A 22,722-nucleotide genomic window follows, 5' to 3' on the forward strand; every position below is an offset into this window, starting at 1 on the left:
GGATAATAATTCAGGGGGGCTAATAATTCTGACTTCAACTGTATGTTATTATCTGCTGCCACCTGCTGGTAACTAATGATAAATGCAACTATACATATTTTGTTAGGATATGGGGCTGAGATACAACTATTTTGGGTCGACACAGTGGCTCAGTTAGCACTGTTGCCTCAGAGCAAGAAGGTTACTGGTTCGAGTCCCGGCTGGGCCAGTTGGTATTTCTGTTTGGAGTTTGCATGTTCTCCCCGTGTTGGCGAGGGTTTCCTCGGGGTGCTCCAGTTTTCCCCACAGTCCAAACACATGCCTTATAGATGAATTAAATAAACTAAATTGGACGTAGTTTATGTGTGTGAATGAGTGTGTATGGATGTTTCCCACTACTGGGTTGCAGCTGGAAGGGCATCAGCTTTGTAAAACATATGCTGGATAAGTTGGCGGTTCATTCCGCTGTGGCGATTCCTGATGAATAAAGGGACTATGCCGAAGGAAATTGAATGAATGAATACAAGTATTTAAAAATCTGAGAGTAATTTTTTTTAAATATTGAGAAAAAGTTATAAAATATATATTTTTTATATTTACAGTATGAAACAAAATGTCTTCATGGAACATGATCTTTAATATTCAAATGATTTTTGGCATAAAAGAACAATATAATTATTCTCCTTACACTAGGTCCAATAGTAGAAAAGACAGACAAAATCAAAACAAACCACACAATAAACAAGTGAAGTCCGAATTATTAGGCTCCCTGAATTATTAGCCCCCCTGTAAATTTTTCCCCCAATTTCTGTTTAACGGAGAGAAGATTTCTTTTACGCGTTTCTAAACATAATAGTTTTAATAACTCATCTCTAACAACTGATTTCTTTTATCTTTGCCATGATGACAGTAAATAATATTAGACTAGATATTCTTCAAGACACTTCTATACAGCTTAAAGTGACATTTAAAGGCTTAACTAGGTTAATTAGGTTAACTAGGCAGGTTAGGGTAATTAGGCAAGTTATTGTATAATGATGGATTGTTCTGTAGACTATCGAAAAAATATAGCTTAAAGGGGCTAATAATTTTGACCTTAAAATGGATTTTAAAACATTTAAAACTGCTTTTATTCTAGGAGAAATAAAACAAATAAAACTTTGTCCAGAATAAAAAATATTATCAGACATACTGTGAAAATTTCCTTGCTCTGTTAAACATCATTTGTGAAATATTTAAAAAAGAAAAAAAAAATCAAAGGGGGCTAATAATTCTGACTTTAACTGTACCTTTAAAAAGACAGTTATGCCAATATTTCATCAAAGGTGACTAAAAACGCACCTCAGTAAGTCTTGGATTTCTCAACAACATTAAAATGCTATTCTGCGAATTCTCCAATCACCAGATAAACTTAGAGATCAAATTTCTCATCAAAGTAAAAAATTGTCGAAGTCGTGCCATAAAATATAATAACTATAATAATTGTAAAAATAAACATTTTAAACAATAATTTTGATTGATGAAGTGTATTTTTGTCTATTCTTACAAATTTACACATGCAGCTTAAGATGTTAAAATCAGAATTATTAGCCATCCTCAATCCTAAATCCCCCTCCCCGCCATTTTTTTTACAGATTTTTAAATGCATTTCTAAACATAATTCTTTTAATAACTAATATCTAACAATTGATTTATCTAGATATTTTTCAAGATACTAGTATTCAGCTTAAAGTGACATTTAAAGGCTTAATTTATTGTATAACGATGGTTTGTTCTGTAGAAAATAAAACCAATATAGCTTAAAGGGGCGAATAATTTTGACCTTAAAATGTTTTTTAAAAAATCAAAAACTTCTTTTATTGTTGCCGAAATAAAACAAATAAGACTTTCTCCAGAAGAAAACATATTATAGGAAATACTGTGAAGAATGCATTTCTTTGTTAAACATCATCTGGGAAATATATGGATTTTACTTTAAATCATGGGAGGGCTATAATCTTCAACTGTACTTATTGTTTATATAATATACATTTGTTTACCGGTTACAGATTTGACCTGTTTGTGGTTTCTTAAAGGCACGGTTTACTCAAAATTCAAAATTAGCATTGTGTCATATTGTATTTCAGTACACCAAAGATAGGAGCTAAAAAAATCCTGTTCAACTATGTATATTGCTGTAGAAACTGAATGTGTATTCAGAGCATCAGGATGAAGGTGATCAGAGGAAAACAGAGGATCAGGAAGCTCTTAGTGACACTTTTAGCTTCGTTACACAGATTCCCTGAACAACAGGAGATGCCCTGAACACTAGTGGCTAATGAGGCATCACAAATAGATTTGCTGGCACATCCTTTTTGCACCATCGGTTCTCCGGAAACCCCTGTTGAAACATTGAAAAAGGTTGATTTAATATACAGCAAGTTGGTAAATGTGATCTGTATTTAATGTTTCAAATGAATGACTGAGAGACAATATTAGAATAGTGACTTGAACCTTTTGCATTCCTCTGTGTTATAGTTTTGCAGTGGTCTTCGCTCCCTGTGCAGTTCACTATGTTTGTGCAGCTCTTTTCATCACAAGAGTAACATTTCAGTCCATTGGCAGCAATCGTTCTTGGGTCTACAAAAAAAGAGGATTATTGGAATATATTTTGTGTACAAAATGCGATCCAAAAGACATAACACTCATTTATCTGCACTATTTCGGCAATTCACAACTGATAAGCTGCATCCAAAAGATTTTTTTTTTACTGTTTTTTGGAAGTAAAATGATTGTTGAGTGGCACAATTCTTTTCTTAAATCAGGATTCTGAATAGAAACCCAGGTAGCAAACAATTCTGGCCCAGATTTGGCATAAAGCTGGGACAGCAGGCATTTGTCCGGCACTGGCATACAGCATGTGGGTCAAAAATGGCGCAGGCTGGCAGAGGTGGCACCGACTTAAAGGCAGCGCACAAGACTTGGGCCAGATATCAAATTTATTATTAGGCCCAAATGTTAAAAATTTATATATGGGCCACGTAGGTTTGGCCTAACTTGACCCACTTTTAAAATACAATTAAATTATTTATAAAGTAAAGAAAAAGCTCTAACAATCAGGTCGCTTCAAGAAAAAGCATGCCCCAAGTGCGTCTAAAGCGATATGCTTCATGGCTTTATCTAATTCATTGCAGTCGTGACACACCAACATATCTGGCCCAGTTCAGGCCCAGTTATGGGTTATTACCGTTGAGACTTGGCCAAGATATAGTACATGTTTGGCCCTTGTAGGAAGCCAGACTTGGTCCAATCATGTACCGTAATTCACTGCGGCATGTGGGCCATACAAAAGCTGATTGTGTGGGCCAGATTTGAGCCAGAAAAAAAATTGCCATGTACGTTTAGCCTATCTTGACCCACTTTTAAAATACATTTAAAATATTTTTGAGAAAAGAAAAAATTCTGCCAATCAGGTCGCTTCGAAAAAAAGCACGGCCATAAAGAGAAATGCTTCATGGGTTTATCAAATTCACTGCAGTCGTGACGCACCAACAGTTCAGGCCCAGTTTTGGGTTATTAACTTGGTTGAGACTTGGCCCAGATATAGTCCATGTTTGGTCCTTGTTTGGAAGCCAGACTTGGTCCAATCATGTACAAAAAATTTTGGGAAGTCATTTATTTATTTATTTATTTATTTACTTATGTTTTTATGTAATTATTTATTTAGATATTTTGCTGCTATCTATTGAAAGACGTGAATTATAAAATGTTTATCCATTTTGAATGATTCAGTTGCTCATTCGTAAAGATTCACATTTCATTACTTGATGAATCAGCAACGTTTTTGAAGAAGAAGAAGAAAAGTTTTATTTCAGTTTGATAACTTATTTCTGACTGAAACAGAATATCGAGTAGGAGTGGGTTTCATTTTTGAGTTGCTCCTCTTGTTTCGCTAACAGTTGGAGGGGCATGGCTAAGCATATTTCAGCCAATTCGTCAAACTGACATCATCCGAGGACTGACATTCCAGAGCAGAAGGAAATGGTCAGATTTTAATTAAAGTACAAGTGAAATCAAAACTAACAAATCATCTGTGCATGTCATTAGGAAAAGCAAAATAGTTTGTCCTTGTAATCTTTCATTGAAATCTAAAAGTGCACTTCCTGTTTATTTTCCAGTTAAATTCTCAGATTAGGTGTATCTGAGGTATTGGGCATGGCTAACATACTAAACCACGCCCTTCCAACTGTCAGTCTTGACAACAAACAGAAATGGTGATCAGGAGGAGTCTGTTAGAATGTAATAACTCTCCCCAAACCCTTTTCCAGATTTTCTGATTGAAATGGCTACTTTACTACATCCAATCAGCTCCCAGTAGAAAAAACAAGCCACTCCCACTGTTTTCTCATTCAATATTGCGTTTCCAGTTCATGCAGACTTTAAAGGGCACCTAAGTTACCCCTTTTTTCAGATTTAATACGAGTCTTTTGTGTCTCCAGAATGTGTCTGTGAAGTTTCAGCTCAAAATACCCATTAGATTTTTTATTATACCTTTTATAAGTTTATTTTTATACCTTTTTTAATCAGGTGGCGGTTTTGTTGTACTGCACCTTTAAGGCTAGACCTCCCCACCCACTGTTTCTACGTGCCTTTCTGCATGCCTTAATCTCCTCCCTCGGCTGATTCAGACAACAGACAGACATAAAGGAAGAAGATCTCATGTAGCGTTTGTGAGAAATACTACAGTAAGAACTTTACCAATGAGTATTTGATGCATTTGTTGTTGAGTTGCAACGATTAGTCACACACAATGTCGTTACAAAGTTCACGCGCACGCACACAGATAGAGATACACACAGATACCGGTACATGTGAATACGCAGCTGTCAATCAATTCGGGGGCGGGGGGACCGCACTCCTATATCAAGTTGCGGTCGGTCTGAAAACCGCTCCAGTTGATTCATCGTTTTTATGTTGTTAAATTGAACAAAAAGGACTGGGTGTGTTTATATCAGCCCAGTATGACGGTCTATACACTATACCTACACACATGTCTGTCCAAACAGCTTGAAAAGTAGATTTTTCACCATAGGTGCCCTTTAAGACTAACATTGTGCGAAAATAAACATTATTTTGATTTCATGTAGACTAAAAAAAAATTATATAGTTACAAAGTTTGTTGACATCTCTCTCAGATTTGAATTAACTGATGTGATCATCAAAGATTTAGTAAACGTATGTAAACTGCAAATTATGATTTTAACATTTAATCATGCAGAAAGAGTGTCAACCTCAAAAAAATACTTTCTATATTTTATCAGCAAGACACTGTGGTGTCAACTATTGAAAATGTATTTTAATGTTCCACAAACAAAAACTTAAAAATGTTTAGCAGTGATTGATAAAATGGGAGTCAACAGCTACTGCCAGTAAAATTGAGAAAAACCATACAGGGAAAATAAAATGAACATATGGGTTTCAAAGATAAAATGAGGTCTTATGATGCAGTTGTTTTATAACAAAGAGATCAGAATCTTTCCAAATATTTTATGATTTACAGAAGTACATGGGGAAAAAATAGATAAATAAGATGCAGCTTGCATAATATTAAAGATATAGAGATGAAGAGCGGGGACAAAAGTATTTCATAACCTGAAAGATGATGTTTTTAGCATAAATCTATATTTGCTGTGCTTACTCACTCAAATGGACAACTCCAATATAACTTCACTTTAAACAATGTTGCACATTGTACCAAGCAGAACGAAAACAGTATTTGCTAGATTTACTGGTTTAATCTTGTTCATTTTAAATGTATCTGACTGTGACCTTGTTAATGTTCACTGCAAACATATTTTGTCCTTTATTTTTGCAAAACAAATTATAACTGCATTTTCATTTTAAAATTCAGCTCCAACAAAAGCAACCCTAACAATGCACAATATTAAAATGTTCTACAATTTTGGAATATTTTTAATTATTATTGGCAATATGCATTAACTTTATGAAGCATCTGAATCCAAACACTGAAAACTCTAACGTGGAAGTGAAAAATCAGGTTTGTCTTTTAGCAGTGGGACATAAATAACAGTGTTACTTTCGTCCCCATGCGCAACTCTTGCCATCTAATTTCCTTTTAAACTGAAAATAATAATACAATAATACAAAAAATAATAATACAAAACTTTATTGTTAGACTTGCATCTGACATTTGTCTTGCATACCAGCATGATAAATACTCCTTACAAAGAGACAAAGACATGCAAAAAAAACTGTAAAATAATTTACACCGACCTGATTCAGCTTCAAGACAGCCTGATGTCCAAATGATGTTTTTAATTTCACTTTATTAAAACTTAATAAATCAACAGTTAGACTTTAATGGTATAAATTCACAATTCAACACATGACTAGAGTTTGAAATGATGTTCCTTGCCGGCCTTATGAGCTCGTATTATTTCTCAAGAGGATTTCCTGCTACACTGAATAAAAATGATGTCTGCATATTTTTTGCAAACAATTTATATGTGTTGAATTTAATTAAACAAATTAAATTTAGTAATGTTCAACTTAATTTGCTGGTTTCATTTCAGCCCAAATAAATTTTTATAAGGGTGGGGCAGTAGGTAGTGCTATCGCCTCACAGCAAGAAGGTCGCTGGTTCGAGCCTCAGCTGAGTCAGTTGGCGTTTTTGTGTGGAGTTTGCATGTTCTCCCCGTGTTCGCATGGGTTTCCTCCGGGTGCTCCGGTTTCCCCCATAGTCCAAAGACATGCGATACAGGGTATAAATTGGGTATAGGCTAAATTGTCTGTCTATGAGTGTGAGTGAGTGTGTATGGATGTTTCCTAGTAATGGGTTGCAGCTGGAAGGGCATCCGCCGCGTAAAACATGTGCTGGATAAGTTGGCGGTTCATTCTGCTGTGGCGACCCCGGATTAATAAAGGGACTAAGCCGAAAATAAAATAAATGAATGAATAAATTGTTTATAACCATTTAACTTTAAAACAAATTGTTAGGTAACACTTTATTTTAATGGTCCTTATTGCACATTTTGTTGACTAGAAGTTGCATTGCAACTATACCTGCCAATTACTTCTCATTCGAGTGTTGGTAGACTGTCTGCCCAATATCTGCTGTGGCTGCTCCTTCAATACATTTAACTGACTGAAAGAAACTTTGCAAGTACATGTCAACTTACACTAACCCCAACCTAACACTCTACTTATAATCTATTGAGAATTAGTTGGCATGTAGATGCAATTTAACTTAAATTCAACTAAATGCCTTAAAGGGACCATCAAAATAAAGTGAGACAATAGTAAATCCAAGGAATCATCTTTGAATCTTTTTTTCAGTGTATCTTTGAACAGATTTGAATCTGTTTCATCAAATTTGTTTTAAGACTCATAGACAGACTCGTATACCATACAGAATTACAATATTGCAGAACACATATAAGTACAGACATAAAAAATGCTGAAGAATGTTTTTCGATGCTCTAACGGTCTAAAACAATGCAAAAAATAGATCCTTAGTTTTATCTTGTTACACACACAATCAATGTGATCTTTCCATGAAACCTTGTTGTCTATTATTACACCCAGGTAATTTAGTGTACATACAAAAGTGGGGGAACAGCTGTATGAGATCTAAAAGTTTACGTTCATATAATTATTATTATCACACCTCGCTGGTGTAAATAAACTCATACAATGCAAACTTAAGGATGTGTTCTTGCACTAAATAACCTGTAGATTGGTCATCAGTATTACAAACACACCTTGTAATAAGGAAAAAACGCTACAATAATTTACTTTCTGCACTTAAAAACTGAAATTGGGACCTAACTGCTATTTGACAGCTCCATCAAGGGTTGTATGCTGAATGTGCTGTTATGGCCTGGAAAGCAAATGTTGTCAGAGCTTCCAGAAAATCGCTTTTACTTTCATCCGCACTCTCCCCTATAAATAAATGATTTACTGAAGATAAGCACCTACATCTTGCATAGCATAAGAGTGAGTAAACCAACAGTAAATGTTCCTTTTTTGAATCATCTAAGTGAGGTTTATTAATAAACTAATTTCGAGAGAATCATGTGCTTATGATTTATCACAGCCGGTCTCGTATTAAGCTAATCAGTATCATCCAATCATATGAGCCATAAGCTACTATAAATAACCACAGTTTTCAGTCCACTTTATCTTCGTTTGGAAGAAACCCCCCTTCCTCCCCATTCTCCTCCTTCACTTTAGATCGGGCGGCACGGAGGCCCAGTGGTTAGCACTGTTAGCCCCACAGCAAGAACACTGCCAACCCTGGTCCTGCCAGGTCGGTAGGTGTTTCTGTGAGGAGTTTGTATGTTCTCCCCGTGTTCGCGTGGGTTTTCCCCGGGTTCTCCGGTTTCCTCTCACCATCCAAATATATACATCATGCATAACAATGAAACATTTGTCTAGCCCCCTTTTTTCCTCACGTGTTCACTTAGCTACTGCAGACGGGGAGTTCTGAGATCCACCGAGCTCAGGCTCCCCTCTCGCTCTGCAAACGGGAGGAAGCCCCGGGCTCGAGGATCCCTTGAGCTCGGGGCTCTCTCCCGGGACAGCATGCCAAACAAGCTATTGATGAATCATCAGCTAAGTGTGAACTCTTGAAACAGTGTTTGTTTGAAAGAAGTTTATAATTGTAATACCTGGAGTGTTTTCAGCATTACAGAGGTCAGTGTCACAGCAGGCAGAAAAAGTCATTGCTGTGCCAGTGTAGGAGGAGCCGTTTTGACAGTTTACAGCACACTCTTTGCCTTTGGACATGATAGTTGTGTTACCTAAAAACATGAGGGAAGATCTGTTCAATGTATTATTTATTTAGTGGTGTTGAATAACGAACAAACTATCGAAAATTTCTTACGGCTACAAAGTAAAAGATAAAAGTTTCAGAAAAATGACTAATTTAATACCAGAAATCTACAATATTCTGGGGTTGCGTTGTAAATTCTACAAATAAATGCAAATAATGCAACTGTAAATAATGTAAGCAATGCAAATAATGCAAGTATAACTATAATTATTGAATAAATCATAATGAACTCACCCAAATAATGCAGCGTTGTGAAGCTCCAGCACTTGAAAAAGGTTTTGGGACATTCTACATCTCTATTCACACACGGATTGTTCAAACTTCTGCACACATAACAGCGTATCGAGTGTCCTTCAGTGATGAAACACACAGAGAGACATGATCTACTGTATATTTACCCAATTACATTACATTAAGACACTATTTCTGTTGAAGACACTGTTATATTTGTACCTGCAGTGAAAAGAACAAACAGAAGACAAACCGAGATTTGAGATTGCATTTTTGTTCAGGAGAAGAGAACAGAAGACTCTGAATGAAAGAAGAGAATGAAATAACATCTTTCAGGGCTTGTAGTATAGCTTATCTGTAGGGGAGGGTCTTAAAGGGACAGTTCACCCCAAAATTCTACTATCATTTTCTCACACTCTGGTGTCAGAATTTGGGTGAGGACTTAATTGCCGAACAGATGATTGTTTTTTTAAATTAGTGATCAAATAAAAAGCAATAAAAACAAACCGACGGGAAAGGGGGAGAGGAGGTCATTAACAAAAACAAACTTGACTGGGCTGGCAGGGAAGAGCAGGGCTGGACAAGACAAGACTAGACTAGACTGGATACTATATAAGGAATGACGATAAGGAACGATGACGAACTGGCGGGACAGTATAAAAACCTTAAAGAAGAAAAATCAGCAAACAAACAGGTGAACAGATTTAACTAATAATAGAATAACAAGCTGTGAGGGACTAGACAAGAGGCGAGAGCACATGACACAAACAGATGACATGTACATGAAACAGGACTAGAACACGCAGCCATTGAGAGCACTCATTAACCGCGTTGACACAAAACAAAGCATGCGGCGGCATGTAAACACAAGCCACGTGCTACATACAACAACAACACAAGACTGAGCGCAAGATGAAAGTACACCTAACAGTGGAGGAAGTAAGGATTGAAAACGTTGTTTTTTTTTTCCTGGGAATAATATTTCTACTGGAGCTGTTGACGGAATTGAACCAGATTTTGGTAAAAAAAAAAAATACAAGCATAAAAATAAAATAAAATCTGAAAAATGAGTTCTGTGTAATAATGAAATGACACAAGGAGAAAGTGCTGAACTACTGAAATGTATTTAATACATTATATAAAGGGCTTTTTAGGTGACGGCAGCTTATTGACACCTCTTATATGGAGAATGAAGTGTGATTTTCACAGACTTCAACAGAGTGTCAAAATCTTGATGGTTCTGTGGGTCTTGTCTGTCAAATCTGATCTTTATTCTGTGTTTTTATTGGATTTAAGTCAGGTGATTGGCTGGGCCATTCTACAGCTTGGTTTTTTAAGCTTTAAAGCAGGGGTCACCAAACTTGTTCCTGGAGGGCCGGTGTCCTGCAGATTTTAGCTCCAACCCTAATCAAACCCACCTGAACAAGCTAATCAAGGTCTTACTAGGTATACTTGAAACATCCAGGCAGGTGTCTTGAAGCAAGTTGAAGCTAAATCCTGCAGGGACACTGGCCCTCCAGGAGCGAAATTGGTGACCCCTGCTTTAAAGAGTTTCCTTGGCTGTGTTTTGGATCATTGTCTTGCTGAAATGTCCAAACTGGTTTCATCATCATCATCCTGCTGTTTAGATGTTGGACTGAAGCAGCTAATATTCCTTTACACAGGGCAGAGGGTTGCTGAAGAACTACTGAGAGATTTCAGCTGCTGTCTGGGCTTTCACTGCCTTTCTACACCTCCCTTTCTTCATGTGTTCAATACTTTTTCCCTGTTTCATTTTATTTTATTACACAACTGCATTTGTCAACTAATTTATTTTTTCTTTGCATATATGGACTTATTTTTCATCTGGTGAAAGTTTCAAGTCAACAGCACCTTTAGAAATATGTTTTCTGAGAAAAATGGTGACATGTTCAATACTTATTTTTCCCACTGAAACACAAATAAAAATTTGACTGAAGCGCTGAGAATGAAATGACATGCTACGAACAAACAACAGACGAGATGAGAACGCTCATTCAGAACAAAGATAAGAAACATGTATATGACAAGACATGAGCAGTGCACCGGACTCTACCACCAAAACAAGAATAAACATGACCAAAGTAGCACTAAGGCGGCACGGTGGCTCGGCGGTTAGCACTATCGCCTCACAGCAAGAAGGTGTTTTGCGTGCCGGCTGGATCAGTTGGCGTTTCTGTGTGGAGTTTGAATGTGCTCCCCATGTTGGCGTAGGATTCCTCCGTGTGCTTCGGTTTCCCCCACAATCCAAAGACATGCGCTATAGGTGAATTGAATAAACTAAAATTGGCCTTAGTGTATGAGTGTGGGAATGTGGGCGTGTATGGGTGTTTCCCAGTACTGGGTTGCAGCTTTAAGGGCATCCGCTGTGTAAAACATATGCTGGATAAGTTGGCGGCTCATTCCGCTGTGGCGACCCCTGATAAATAAGGGATTCAGCTGAAGGAAAATGAATGAGCTTTCACTACAGTAACTTTATGAACATTGAAAAGACTGTATTTCAGAGAATGTTGACTCTTTCATGTAAAAATGTTAAAAAATAGTTTGCAGTACGTCTTGTTTTTGTTAAATCGAGTATAAAAACAACACGTTTCAGTCACAGATTGTGTGATTTATGACACGTTCAAGTGTAAAAGATCTTAACAGAGTTACCGTGATAAAAGGAATTAAAAAAGACTGCTTGAGTGAATGTGTTGACCTTATCTAGACACACAGATATGTTTAACAGTCTGCGTGTAAACCCTGGATCAGATTTCTGCATGTGTGAGAAGATGAATATTCTCAGATTAACACAGTAGTCTTCTCTAAAAAGACCACTTCTAAAAAGTCTTCTCATTGGTTTGGGGTTTTATTTCTTTTACTTCAATTTAAGTTTATTTGTAGAGCGCTTTTTACAATAATTATTTTTGCACAGCAGCTTTACAAAGGGGCACATTATTGCATTACAATCAAATTCAGAAAAGTTACAATCAAATATGTTATTATTTTCTCTCAACAAGTCAGATTTTTTAGATTCTTGCTAGTAAGAAATAACTAGATATTAAAGTTTGAGGACAAACTTTATGGTGGCTTGAAAAGCTGAGTCTAAAAGTTTGAAGTCGTTTTAAAGTGTAAATAACTGAAGCAGTTTTTATGAAGTTTGAAACAGTCGGCATAGATAAGTACATATATGTTAGTATGTTTCTGGGTTGTTGCTAAAGTATTCTGAGTGGTTGCTAGGCAGTTGCTAACATAAATTAGCATGATTCTAGCATTAATTAGCATGTTACTAGCATGTTTCTAGCATGAATTAGCATGTTACTAACATGATTCTAGCATGAATTAGCAAGTAACTAGCATGATTCTAACATGAATTAGCATGTAACTAGCATGATTCTACCATGAATTAGCATGCGTCTAGCATGAATTAGCTTGTAACTAGCATGGATTAGCATGTTTCTAGCATGAATTAACATGTTGTTAGCATGATTCTAGCATGAACTAGCATGTTTCTAGCATAATTCTAGCATGCATTAGCATGTTACTAGCAAGATTCTAGCACGAATTAGCATGTTATTAGCATGATCCTAGCATGAATTAGCATGATCCTAGCATGAATTAGCATGTTACTAGCATGATTCTAGCATGAATTAGCATGTTACTAGCATGATTCTAGCATGAATTAGCATGTTACTAGCATGATCTAGCATGATTTAGCATGTTACTTGCATGTTTCCAGCATGAATTAGCATGTTACTAGCATGATCCTAACATGAACTAGCATGATTCTAGCATGAATTAGCATGTTACTAGCATGAATTAGCATGTTACTAGCATGATTCTACCATGAATTAGCATGTTGTTAGCATGATTCTAGCATGAATTAGCATGTTATTAGCGTATTTCTAGCATGAATTAGCATGTTACTAGCATGTTTCTTGCATGAATTAGCATGTTGTTAGCATGATTCTAGCATGAATTAGCGTGTTTCTAGCATGAATTAGCATGATTCTAGCATGAATTAGCATGCTACTAGCATGAATTAGCATGTTACTAGCATGTTTCTAGCATGAATTAGCATGTTGTTAGCATGATTCTAGTATGAATTAGCATGTTACCAGCATGTTACTAGCATGAATTAGCAGGTTACTAGCATGAATTAGCATGTAACTAGCATGATATTAGCATGTAATTAGCATGATATTAGTATGTTACTAGCATGATTCTAGCATGAATCAGCTTGTTTCTAGCATGAATTAGCAAGTTGTTAGCATGAATTAGCATGTTACTAGCATGACTAGCATGTCACTATCGTGTTGCTAGCACCTTTCTAGGAAGATTAGCATGTCAGTAGGAAGTTTAAACTGTTAGCATGTGTTAGAATAGCTAGTCACAGTCTCTGGGACAGTTGCTAGGGTGCTGAAATTGGTTGCTAGGGAGTGGCTAGTAAGTTTAAAGGTAATCAGTGATTGGCTGCTGGCTAGACTGAGTTGAATGAGGCCAGACTCTAGTCTGTAGGACAGTCTGATGCAGAGTTATGAGCTCACAAAGTTTGACCCAATGTTAAGTCAATGGGACTTTTGGGATTTTTCTGGGTCGTTTTTCGGAAAACCCAAAGTCGGATCAGTTAGAAAAGATATAGCAACCCGAGTCAGACCAGTTTGAAGGTTTGACGAAAGTTTGAAGTATGTAGCTTGAAAGGCCTAGGAGGAGATACACTTAGAAATTAGTCTCAGAAGAATAAGAAGAAGAAGAAGAAGAAGAAGAAGAAGAAGAAAAAGTTTTGATAGATAACAATATGCTGGCTTTTCAAGCCACCATAATTATTAAATCACTTCTGCCAGATTTTCCAACCGCTGATAATCCACCTTACACTTAACATCCTAGTTAAAGATTCCATTTCTATTATTGATGATAAATCAGACATCTTCCCTCAGAAAACATTAAGAAAGCCTGGGAGGAGGACCTTGGTAGTCCACTTTCAGAGGATATGTGCAATGGTGTTCTCAGTAAGAGTCACTCATCATCCGTTTGTGCTCGACATTTTCTTCTTCAGCTTAAAATAGTACATAGAGCTCATATATCTAAAGTTAACTCAGATGTTGTAATAGATGCCAGGCTGCTGAGGGTACTTTAATGCACACATTCTGGATTTGCCCTAAATTAGAAAACATTTGGAGATCAATATTCAATACCCTTTCTATTCTGCTTTAATATAAATTAGAGCTGGAACCACTTGTGGCATTATATGGAATCGCCTGAAGACTCATGTTTGTCAAAGTGTAAGATTCTCGCTTTCTTTTCTTTATTAGCGCGCAGAGCAATTCTGCTTAAATGGAAAGATCCCCTTCCACTCACCTTCATTCAAAGGCCAGAGAGATGATGTCTTTGTCCTTGAAAAAATTACATACTCTTTAAAAGGATAAACAATTCTAGAAGATATGGCAAGCTTTATGGATTATGTTGACCATGTTAAGTAGTACTCTACAAATATAAGTATATATCATTCATTCATTTTCTCCTCGGCTTAGTCCCTCTATTAATCTGGGGTCACCACAGCGGAATGAACCGCCAACTTATCCAGCATATGTTTTATGCAGCGGATGCCCCTCCAGCTGCAACCCATCACTGGGAAACGTCCATACACACTCATTCACACACATACACTATGGCCAATTTAGCTTACCCAATTCACCTATACCGCATGTTTTTGGACTGGAGCACCCGGAGGAAACCCACGAGAATGCGGGGAGAACATGCAAACTCCACACAGAAATGCTAACTGACCCAGCCAAGGCTCTAGCTAGCGACATTTTTGCTGTGAGGTGAAGGTGCTACCCACTGCACCACCTAGCAGCCCTATATGTATATATAATTGATTTATTTTTTTAATTAATTAATTTTTTTTTTTATGTAGTTACTTTGGTTTAGTTTTTTTTTATTTATTTATTTATTTATTTATTTGTGTTGTTATTATTATCATTATTAACATTGCTATGTTTCTCTAAATACTTGTATATTTAGACTGAAGTGATCGACAGCTGTGTTTTGTTCTATTCTGTGTAAGGGTTATAAGGTTTGTGAATGGATATATTTGAAAATTTATACAATTATTCAAACAAAAAAATATGTTATTAAATACAGACATAAATAACCTGCATAACCTGATTTTACTTTAAAATCATGATTTGATTTAAACAGCATTTACCCTTTTACAAGCAAGCACAGGTATTTTGTACTATTGTAACATGAACATGCTTTATCTGTAAAGCCCAGCTGTACAGTGCCTCAAAAATTAATATTACAGTAAAGATATTTTTACATCTTTAATCCTTGTTCGTCGATTTAAAAAAATACACATAGATTTTGTATTTACTTAAAAAAACACCCTTAAAGTATAAATGGTATAATATGTATAAAGTATAAAGTAAAATATGTATATGTAGATTTATATATATATATTTGTAGATTTATTCATTCATTCATTTTCTTTTCGGCTTAGTCCCTTTATTAATCTAGGGGTCGCCACAGTGGAATGTACCGCCAACTTATCCAGCATGTTTTACACAGCAGATGCCCTTCCAGCTGCAATTGTAGAATTATATATATATTTATTTATTTATTTGCATATTTATATTTTTTTTATTTATGCAGGAATTTGTGTATTTATTTATTTGCGTATTTATTTATTTATTGTTTTATTTAAGAAGAAATTGTGTATTTATTTATTCATTCATTTATTTATTTGCGTATTTATTTATTGTTTTTGCAGGTTGCGTCCTCTATATTAATATACACTCTGTAACATTAGGATGTGACATTGTTAATGTTATCTTGTATCAAGGGAAAACAATAAAAAGAACAGAAAACGTGGCTTCAGTATTGCACAATACTGTAATTTTACGTATTGTGTAGGCTAGGTAAATTAATTACATTTTATTACATTACACATATTAGTTTTAGTAATAATTTTGCTTTAGAGTTGTAAATACAGATAATTATTTAAGCACAAAAAAAAAAACAATGTAGAAAAATATATTTGAGACGCCTTTTGTCAATCGTTTCGAGCTCTCATTGGCGTATATTCCTGTCAGTCATTTATTCTTCACCATGATTGGTCAGACCGCTTTATTGTGCTGTAGAATCTGAGGGGACTGTTCAAGGGATTAACTGCGACAAAGGAGTCCTAAATAGGTAAGATTCACTCGGGTCGCTGGATTGTAAATACTTTAAAATAATTAAACATCACTTATGTATGATGAATATATAATTTTTGATTAGTGTTGACGCGTTTCGATGCGTTAAGCGACAAGCTAGCATGCTAGCATTTCAAAATAACATTAGCATGCTAACAATCTCATTTCGCTAAACTCATATTTATTTTATTTGATGTCGGTTTTAAGGATCAGATCTTACAAATGAATACTAGATCATCTTCATTTTTGTATTATGGTACGTTTATACTTAATATGATGCATATAGCACGATAGCTTGTCATGTTTGACAGGTTAGCTAGTGTCTTTACTTTTTTGGTCCGGTTAACTTAAATCTATAACGTTACGCATTTATTAAAATGTAATATAACGCTGATATAAAAACATGTGTCTACCATGAAGTGTTATATGCTTAAAATAGAATTTGTAACAGCCATTTTTTAGCTATTACTCGTAGAGATCAGCTCCAGTGGGAGTAAGGGCTAATAGGATTTCTCAGCTGCCCCAGTCTAGTTCCTCATAAAGGGTTTTGAACTAGATTTGCATTTCATGAGGGAACAACCAACACATGATGTGCAGCAAAAAAATGTGTTATTGTATGATTTGTGGGTGCTTAAATGATCCAGAATGTAAAAAGAAGTCTAAACGGATGGGAGAAATACAAATATGATACGAATCTATCCGAAACCAAGACTATTAGTACTTTACTAGTATTTATTAAATAAAGGTTCAGCTATTTACTCACTACCTGGGTATAATAGTATTTATATAATTTAATTTGTATAATGGTAGTAATATTATATTAAAATAAAATCCTTATTTAATGTAGTGTTATAGTTGTTTTTCTCTGTATGTTAAGGTGTGTCGTCATACTTGTAAGAATCATTTTTAAAAGATATTTAAAGATTTCTATTCTACAGCCCAAAATTATCTCTTTAATTTACTTGTTATAAAGAAATATAAGCATTTACTAATGATAACCAGTTCATCCTTCATATGTTTTGCGTTCTGTATATCTAAAAACTGCTAAATTGCTTATTTTGATGCTTTACTGTGGCTTGATGTATGAAATCATAAAAGTAAAAATTGTACTATCACTAACTCTCCAAATGTGTCTCAGTCTGGCATCATGACGACGCTGGATGATAAGATTCTAGGGGAGAAGCTGCAGTATTACTACAGCAGTAGTGAAGATGAAGAGAGCGACCATGAGGAAGACGAGAATGCACACAAAACCATCCGTGACCAGGAAGTGCTGGACGTGGAGCTCGACTACAGCGCAGATGGCAGTTCAGTCAACACTGGTAAGGATAAACATGATTAATCAAAGATTTGGTCACACTTTACAATAAGATTTCATTAGTTAATATTAGCTAATTTATTTAATAACATGAGATAATAATTATGGCTGGGCGGTATGACCAAAATTTAATTTCACGGTATGAGAAATTTTATTTCACACGAACGATTTCTTTCACGGTATACATTTTTTAAAATATAATTATTCCAGAACATGTACTTAAAGGAAATTTTAAACTAAGAAATATAAACAATTACAATTCTGATTTATTTATTGAAACTAAGCGATCTCTTCTTGTTGAAAATATAAAGCAGTTAGCAACACTGCAAGTCTCTCATGTAGCATCTTTTTCAGCCTTTCTCTTTTACGGTACACATTTCACACCATGGTAATGCTATATACATTCATACCATCCTGCCCTGCTTATAGTGAAAAATATTTGGACAGCATTTATTAATGAAAGTTCAGTATTTACTAATGCATAATCAAAATACAAATTCATGCTCGTTGACATTTATTACTTGTTTGTTCATCTTAGTAAGTACATTAACTAACATTAACATTAATTAATAAAACCAGGTCATAAATGTTTGGATGATGAAGGTGGGTGTAGCATCATTTCATTCGTAACACTTCCAATGAAATGATGCTACACCCACCTTCACCACCTAAACATTCATGACCTGGTTTCAAAAACACTTATTTAATTGCTCAGTAATTGAAATGCTTGACTCAATACTGCTTAAAATCCCTGTGAATTTCAATGCAAAAACCCTCAAAATGCTACTTTTAAATAGCCATTTGAATTAAAATGTAATACTTGCATGTAATACTTGCATTCTTTACTTAACAAATCTAATACTTCGCAATAAAAGGAAAGTTCAGCACAATGTTTATCAAAACATGAAACGTACCACATATTATAGACTATTTCATATTCATTTTAATTCATTGTTCCTTAAACATGTGCAATTGTCTGACAAATGTAACCTTGAATTAAAAAATTTCAGAAGTATTCTTAAGCATATATTTGTTTACCAATAAAACACAATTACTCTGGTTCTCTCAATTGATTTATGCAAAAAAAAATGAATGTATTTACAGCATTGAAGGCAAGCATATTATTGACATTCGAGCAGGCGCATCCATTAGTATCTTTATGGCTTGAGACTTACGGTCTCATTCACTTTCATTGATTTTTAGAGGTTAAAACAGCTCGTTATGCTGCTTGATGTTGCAAACTGATCTTTTTTTATTATGTTATTCTACTTTTCATGTACAGTCATGAACACACTTGTTTGTAGAGCGAGTATTTTGCCCTGTTTTCAGCCGTTTATTATTTCTAGTCATTTCTCCCATAGGCGACTGAATCGTAAAGTTCGAAAATAATCGCAAAAACAAGCACACAAACATTAAAAATGAAGAGTGATCCCTTACATTGCTTTTTTTCATTAAATTGAATTACAGTAACCTGTTACTTAAATGATAGCAGGTAAACTAACTCTACTGAGTGCTACATCTGCAAGCTCTGATCTGCTCTGATCACTTTCCCCACAGGGCCGAAGGGAGTGATCAATGACTGGCGTAAATACAAGCAGCTGGAGAACGAGCAGCGCATCGAGCAGCAGAAAGAGATGGAGAAACTGATCAAAAAACTCAGCATGACCTGCAAATCACATCTGGAGGAAGAAGCTGACAAGCAGAAACAGAAGGAGCTGCAGGATAAACTCACAGGCAAAGTGAGAAACACACTCAAACTCTTACAATGTGACTTCACAGTATGCAGTTGATGCTTTTGTAGGACATTTAGCAGTTTTGTTTATAGATAGATGGATGCATAGACAGACGGATGGATGGATGGATGGATAGATAGTTGAGCTGTAAATCTACACTGATCTCACGGTTCGGTTACGATTATCATGCCATCGATTCGGTTCAGTTCGGTATCACGGTGCAATGACAATGCTTTTCATCCACAGTTTTATATTTTCTTCACAGCACAGCAATTTTTGTATTAAAATGTATAAATATATTTATATACTATTTGTAATACAATTTTGTCATTTAATACAAACAGTCAGATATATAAACTGTACCTTTATTCAACATGAGCATTTATAGCATATAATATAAACAAATATAAATATCCCGCTCGCTTTCTGAGCCTTGTCTACCAAGTTCTCTTACACCCATTTGATTGGTCACATGCTAAAAAAAAGTGCTGCGATTGGCTCTTGCGCTGGCGCTCTTCACAGATGAGTGACACTGGTAAGCGGCTGCAGCGATCACAGCTGATCCATGATAGACACAGTGGAGAAAACTCTTCAGGCAAGCGCTCGTGTCTGTATCCAGAAGTATCGCTGTAAAACAGCCGAAAGGAGAGGAAAAGTCATGCCAACAGGTCAAATGGGCCGCAGTGAGAAAAAGTGAGAGAGAGAAATGGAGTTTCCTTTTTTATCTCTCAATTAAATTGAAATAGGGGCTTCTGCTGTGTCAGTGAAAGACTGATCCAGCAAACACGCACGCAGTGAAATTGTGCATGTTTTCTGCGTTTTTAAGTAGTTGAAGCGTTGTAAATTTTCCCTCGCCTCCCTCACCATAATAAGCTGCGGCAATATAGCGCATATGATATAAATGACGTTAGTACTTTAGTAACCGGTTATGATACCGAATTGTCCACGTCTGCATCTCGGTGCACCGAAGAAACAATTAATTTTCACACCACTAATAGACTGGTTTGGATGGGCATCTTAGTATTATAAAAATAAATAGTTTAATAATGATAAATGTGTGTTTTTAAATCACAAACTGGTAATTAGTTTTTGTTTTAATATTTGGTTAATCTTGCTAATGAAATTTCCTAAATAAAAGATCTACATATTGTTATTATTCATTACATTTTTTTATTTTGGTTTATGTAAAAAAAAAAATTATATGTACAGTTATTTTAACATTTTATTATCATAAATATACTATTGCAGATTTTTTTCAGTCAAACACAAAAGAAGTAATTTTGAAAAGTGCTGAAAACCTGTAAACAATGACATCCATAGAAATTGTTTGTCCCACTGTGGAAGTCAATAGTTACAGGCTTCAAACATTTTTCAAAATATCTTCTTTTGTGTTCAACAAAATAAAGAAACTCATAAAAGTACAGAGTTTGAGGAAGAGTAAATGGTGAATAAATTTAGTTTTTTGGGTGAACTATCCCTTTAACCCTCAATATTTCCTCACCAGGCATGGGACGATAACCATTTTCAAGCTATGCTGCGGTTTGGAAAAGTCAAGGTTTTAAAACCTTTTTTTTTTTCTTATATCGTTCCTACAGTATAAGTAAGATTTTTTAATTATGTTTTTTTTTTGTTTTTGTTTTTTAGGACAACAGTATCTCCAGCAGAAAAGATATACAAAGATGCCGTTTTAAATTGTAAAGAAATCTGTGTTTTTGAAACTAATGAAGACAGCAGAAGTCAATAATTCATTTGAATTATTCAGCCTGACATGTTTACTGCTCCAAAATATTTTAAAATCAAACGTATTTTGTTCAAAGGGGAAAAAAAGTTTTAGTTTTTTACCCAGACATTTAAAAAAGAACATATTTTAGAGCAGTAATGACTACCGTGAAACCAGGATACTGGGAAACTGGGATTTATTTTTATTTATTATATTTAAGACCATCATACCGTCAGAATCATATAGCGCCCCATGCCTATTCCTTCCACATAAAAGCAAAAAAATGTAATTCTCCTCCATCATTCTACAGCTAAACCTGCGTGTGGAAGAGGAGGAGGATGATGATGATGATGAAGCGTTCCTCCAGCAGTATCGTCTGCAGCGGATGGAGGAGATGCGGCGGCAGCTGTGTGGAGGCCGGCGCTTTGAGAAGGTGATGGACATCTCTTCAGGAGAGGAGTTTCTACACGCCGTCGACGAGGAGGGAAAGAGCACGCTGGTGGTGGTCCACATCTATGAGCCTGAGGTGCCCGCCTGCCAGGCCATGGATGGCAGCCTGCTCTGCCTGGCACTGCAGTACCCGATGGTAAAGCTCTTAAAGACATGTCTTCAGTTCAGGCTTTTCAAAGGTCCTGTGAAATTAAAATACAGGTTTTTAGATGTTAGTATCATTCTGCTAGTTTTAAGGATATCTATAAACTAGTGTGGTCCAAAACAGTGACAAAATTTGAGTTTAGAAAATATAAAACTGTCACTTCTGCCTAAATGGATCAATTGATTTTTTTTTTTTTCTCACGTCACTTTAAACTGCTCATCAAGTCATGTTTTATAAACAAATTTGGGGAGGAGCACGCGCAGAAGTTTCAGTATCAAATACGTCATTGACAATTATTCTATTATCCAATCAGTTCTTGACCAAACCCCTATATATACCAAAGCTGTCTTACCTGCAGCATCTTACGACTTTAGCATCCCTCCACCACCCCGACACCTCACCTCTTAAGCATTACAATCCCGGGGGGAGCGTTCTGGGGCCGGGCTAGATACTTCGCTCGAATCCCAATTCCTCTCTGTTTCCTGATTAGAGGAATAACTCGAGTTCGGGTGTCTTCCCCGAGCTCAGAGCCCTCTCCCCGGACAGCACGCCAAATACGCTTTATTCTGAAACTATTGCAAGTGTGAACTCGTGAAATTGGCTACGTTCACACTGCCAGGCTTAGTGCTCAGATCAAATTTTTTTTGCATGGCTGTTCACACTGCTCTTATAAATGTGGCCAATATCAGATTTGCAGTGGGAACAGATCGTGGTCCTAAACTGACCCGCATGCGCAAAAGTGCACTTACGGACAGCACAAAATGTCTAATTATGCACACAGTGTGTATACTGTATGAAGTAAGCACGTCAGATCATGCTTGTATGATTATTGCCCTTTTCACAGACAACCGTGGTGTATTTTAAGAACTGTAAATGATTGTTCTGCTACTACTAATGTGTATTTCGGCATTTAAAATCTAAAATAAGTCACTTGTGATTAAAAACACTGATCATTTGTGATTTATGACAACTGCGGCGTGTGGCGCTCTGACCACCGGTGTAGTGAACTCATCAAGGGTTAATGAGCAGCAGCAGACTAAACTGTGAAGGCAGAGTTGCTTTATTTCCGTTTGCAGAGTTATTTCATTTTACTTCGTTATAAACAGTAGACACGTACAAA

At 35.8% G+C, this 22,722-nt stretch overlaps 2 protein-coding genes across 2 annotated transcripts in view; one reads left to right on the forward strand and one right to left on the reverse strand.

Annotated features, from left to right (window-relative positions):
* Positions 1–2,174: 2,174 nt before the first annotated feature.
* LOC130214275 (urokinase plasminogen activator surface receptor-like) lies at positions 2,175–9,337 on the reverse strand. Its single transcript, XM_056445873.1, has 5 exons — positions 9,266–9,337; positions 9,047–9,163; positions 8,649–8,780; positions 2,473–2,598; positions 2,175–2,359 (listed from the first exon to the last, which is right to left on the reverse strand). The coding sequence occupies exons 1-5, from the start codon at positions 9,312–9,314 to the stop codon at positions 2,175–2,177; spliced, it is 609 nt and encodes a 202-aa protein (XP_056301848.1). The 5' UTR covers positions 9,315–9,337.
* A 6,812-nt stretch (positions 9,338–16,149) lies between these two features.
* pdcl (phosducin-like) overlaps positions 16,150–22,722 on the forward strand; it is an 11,703-nt gene continuing 5,130 nt past the window's right edge. Inside the window, exons 1-4 of the mRNA XM_056446674.1 lie at positions 16,150–16,234; positions 17,375–17,558; positions 19,112–19,293; positions 21,318–21,593. Of these exons, the coding sequence (XP_056302649.1) occupies positions 17,384–17,558; positions 19,112–19,293; positions 21,318–21,593 (633 nt within the window). The 5' untranslated portion in view covers positions 16,150–16,234; positions 17,375–17,383. The remainder of the gene's footprint in view (positions 16,235–17,374; positions 17,559–19,111; positions 19,294–21,317; positions 21,594–22,722) is intronic.

The sequence above is a fragment of the Danio aesculapii genome, chromosome 21 (genome assembly GCF_903798145.1).
Source record: "Danio aesculapii chromosome 21, fDanAes4.1, whole genome shotgun sequence".
NCBI classification, from domain to species: Eukaryota; Metazoa; Chordata; class Actinopteri; order Cypriniformes; family Danionidae; genus Danio; species Danio aesculapii.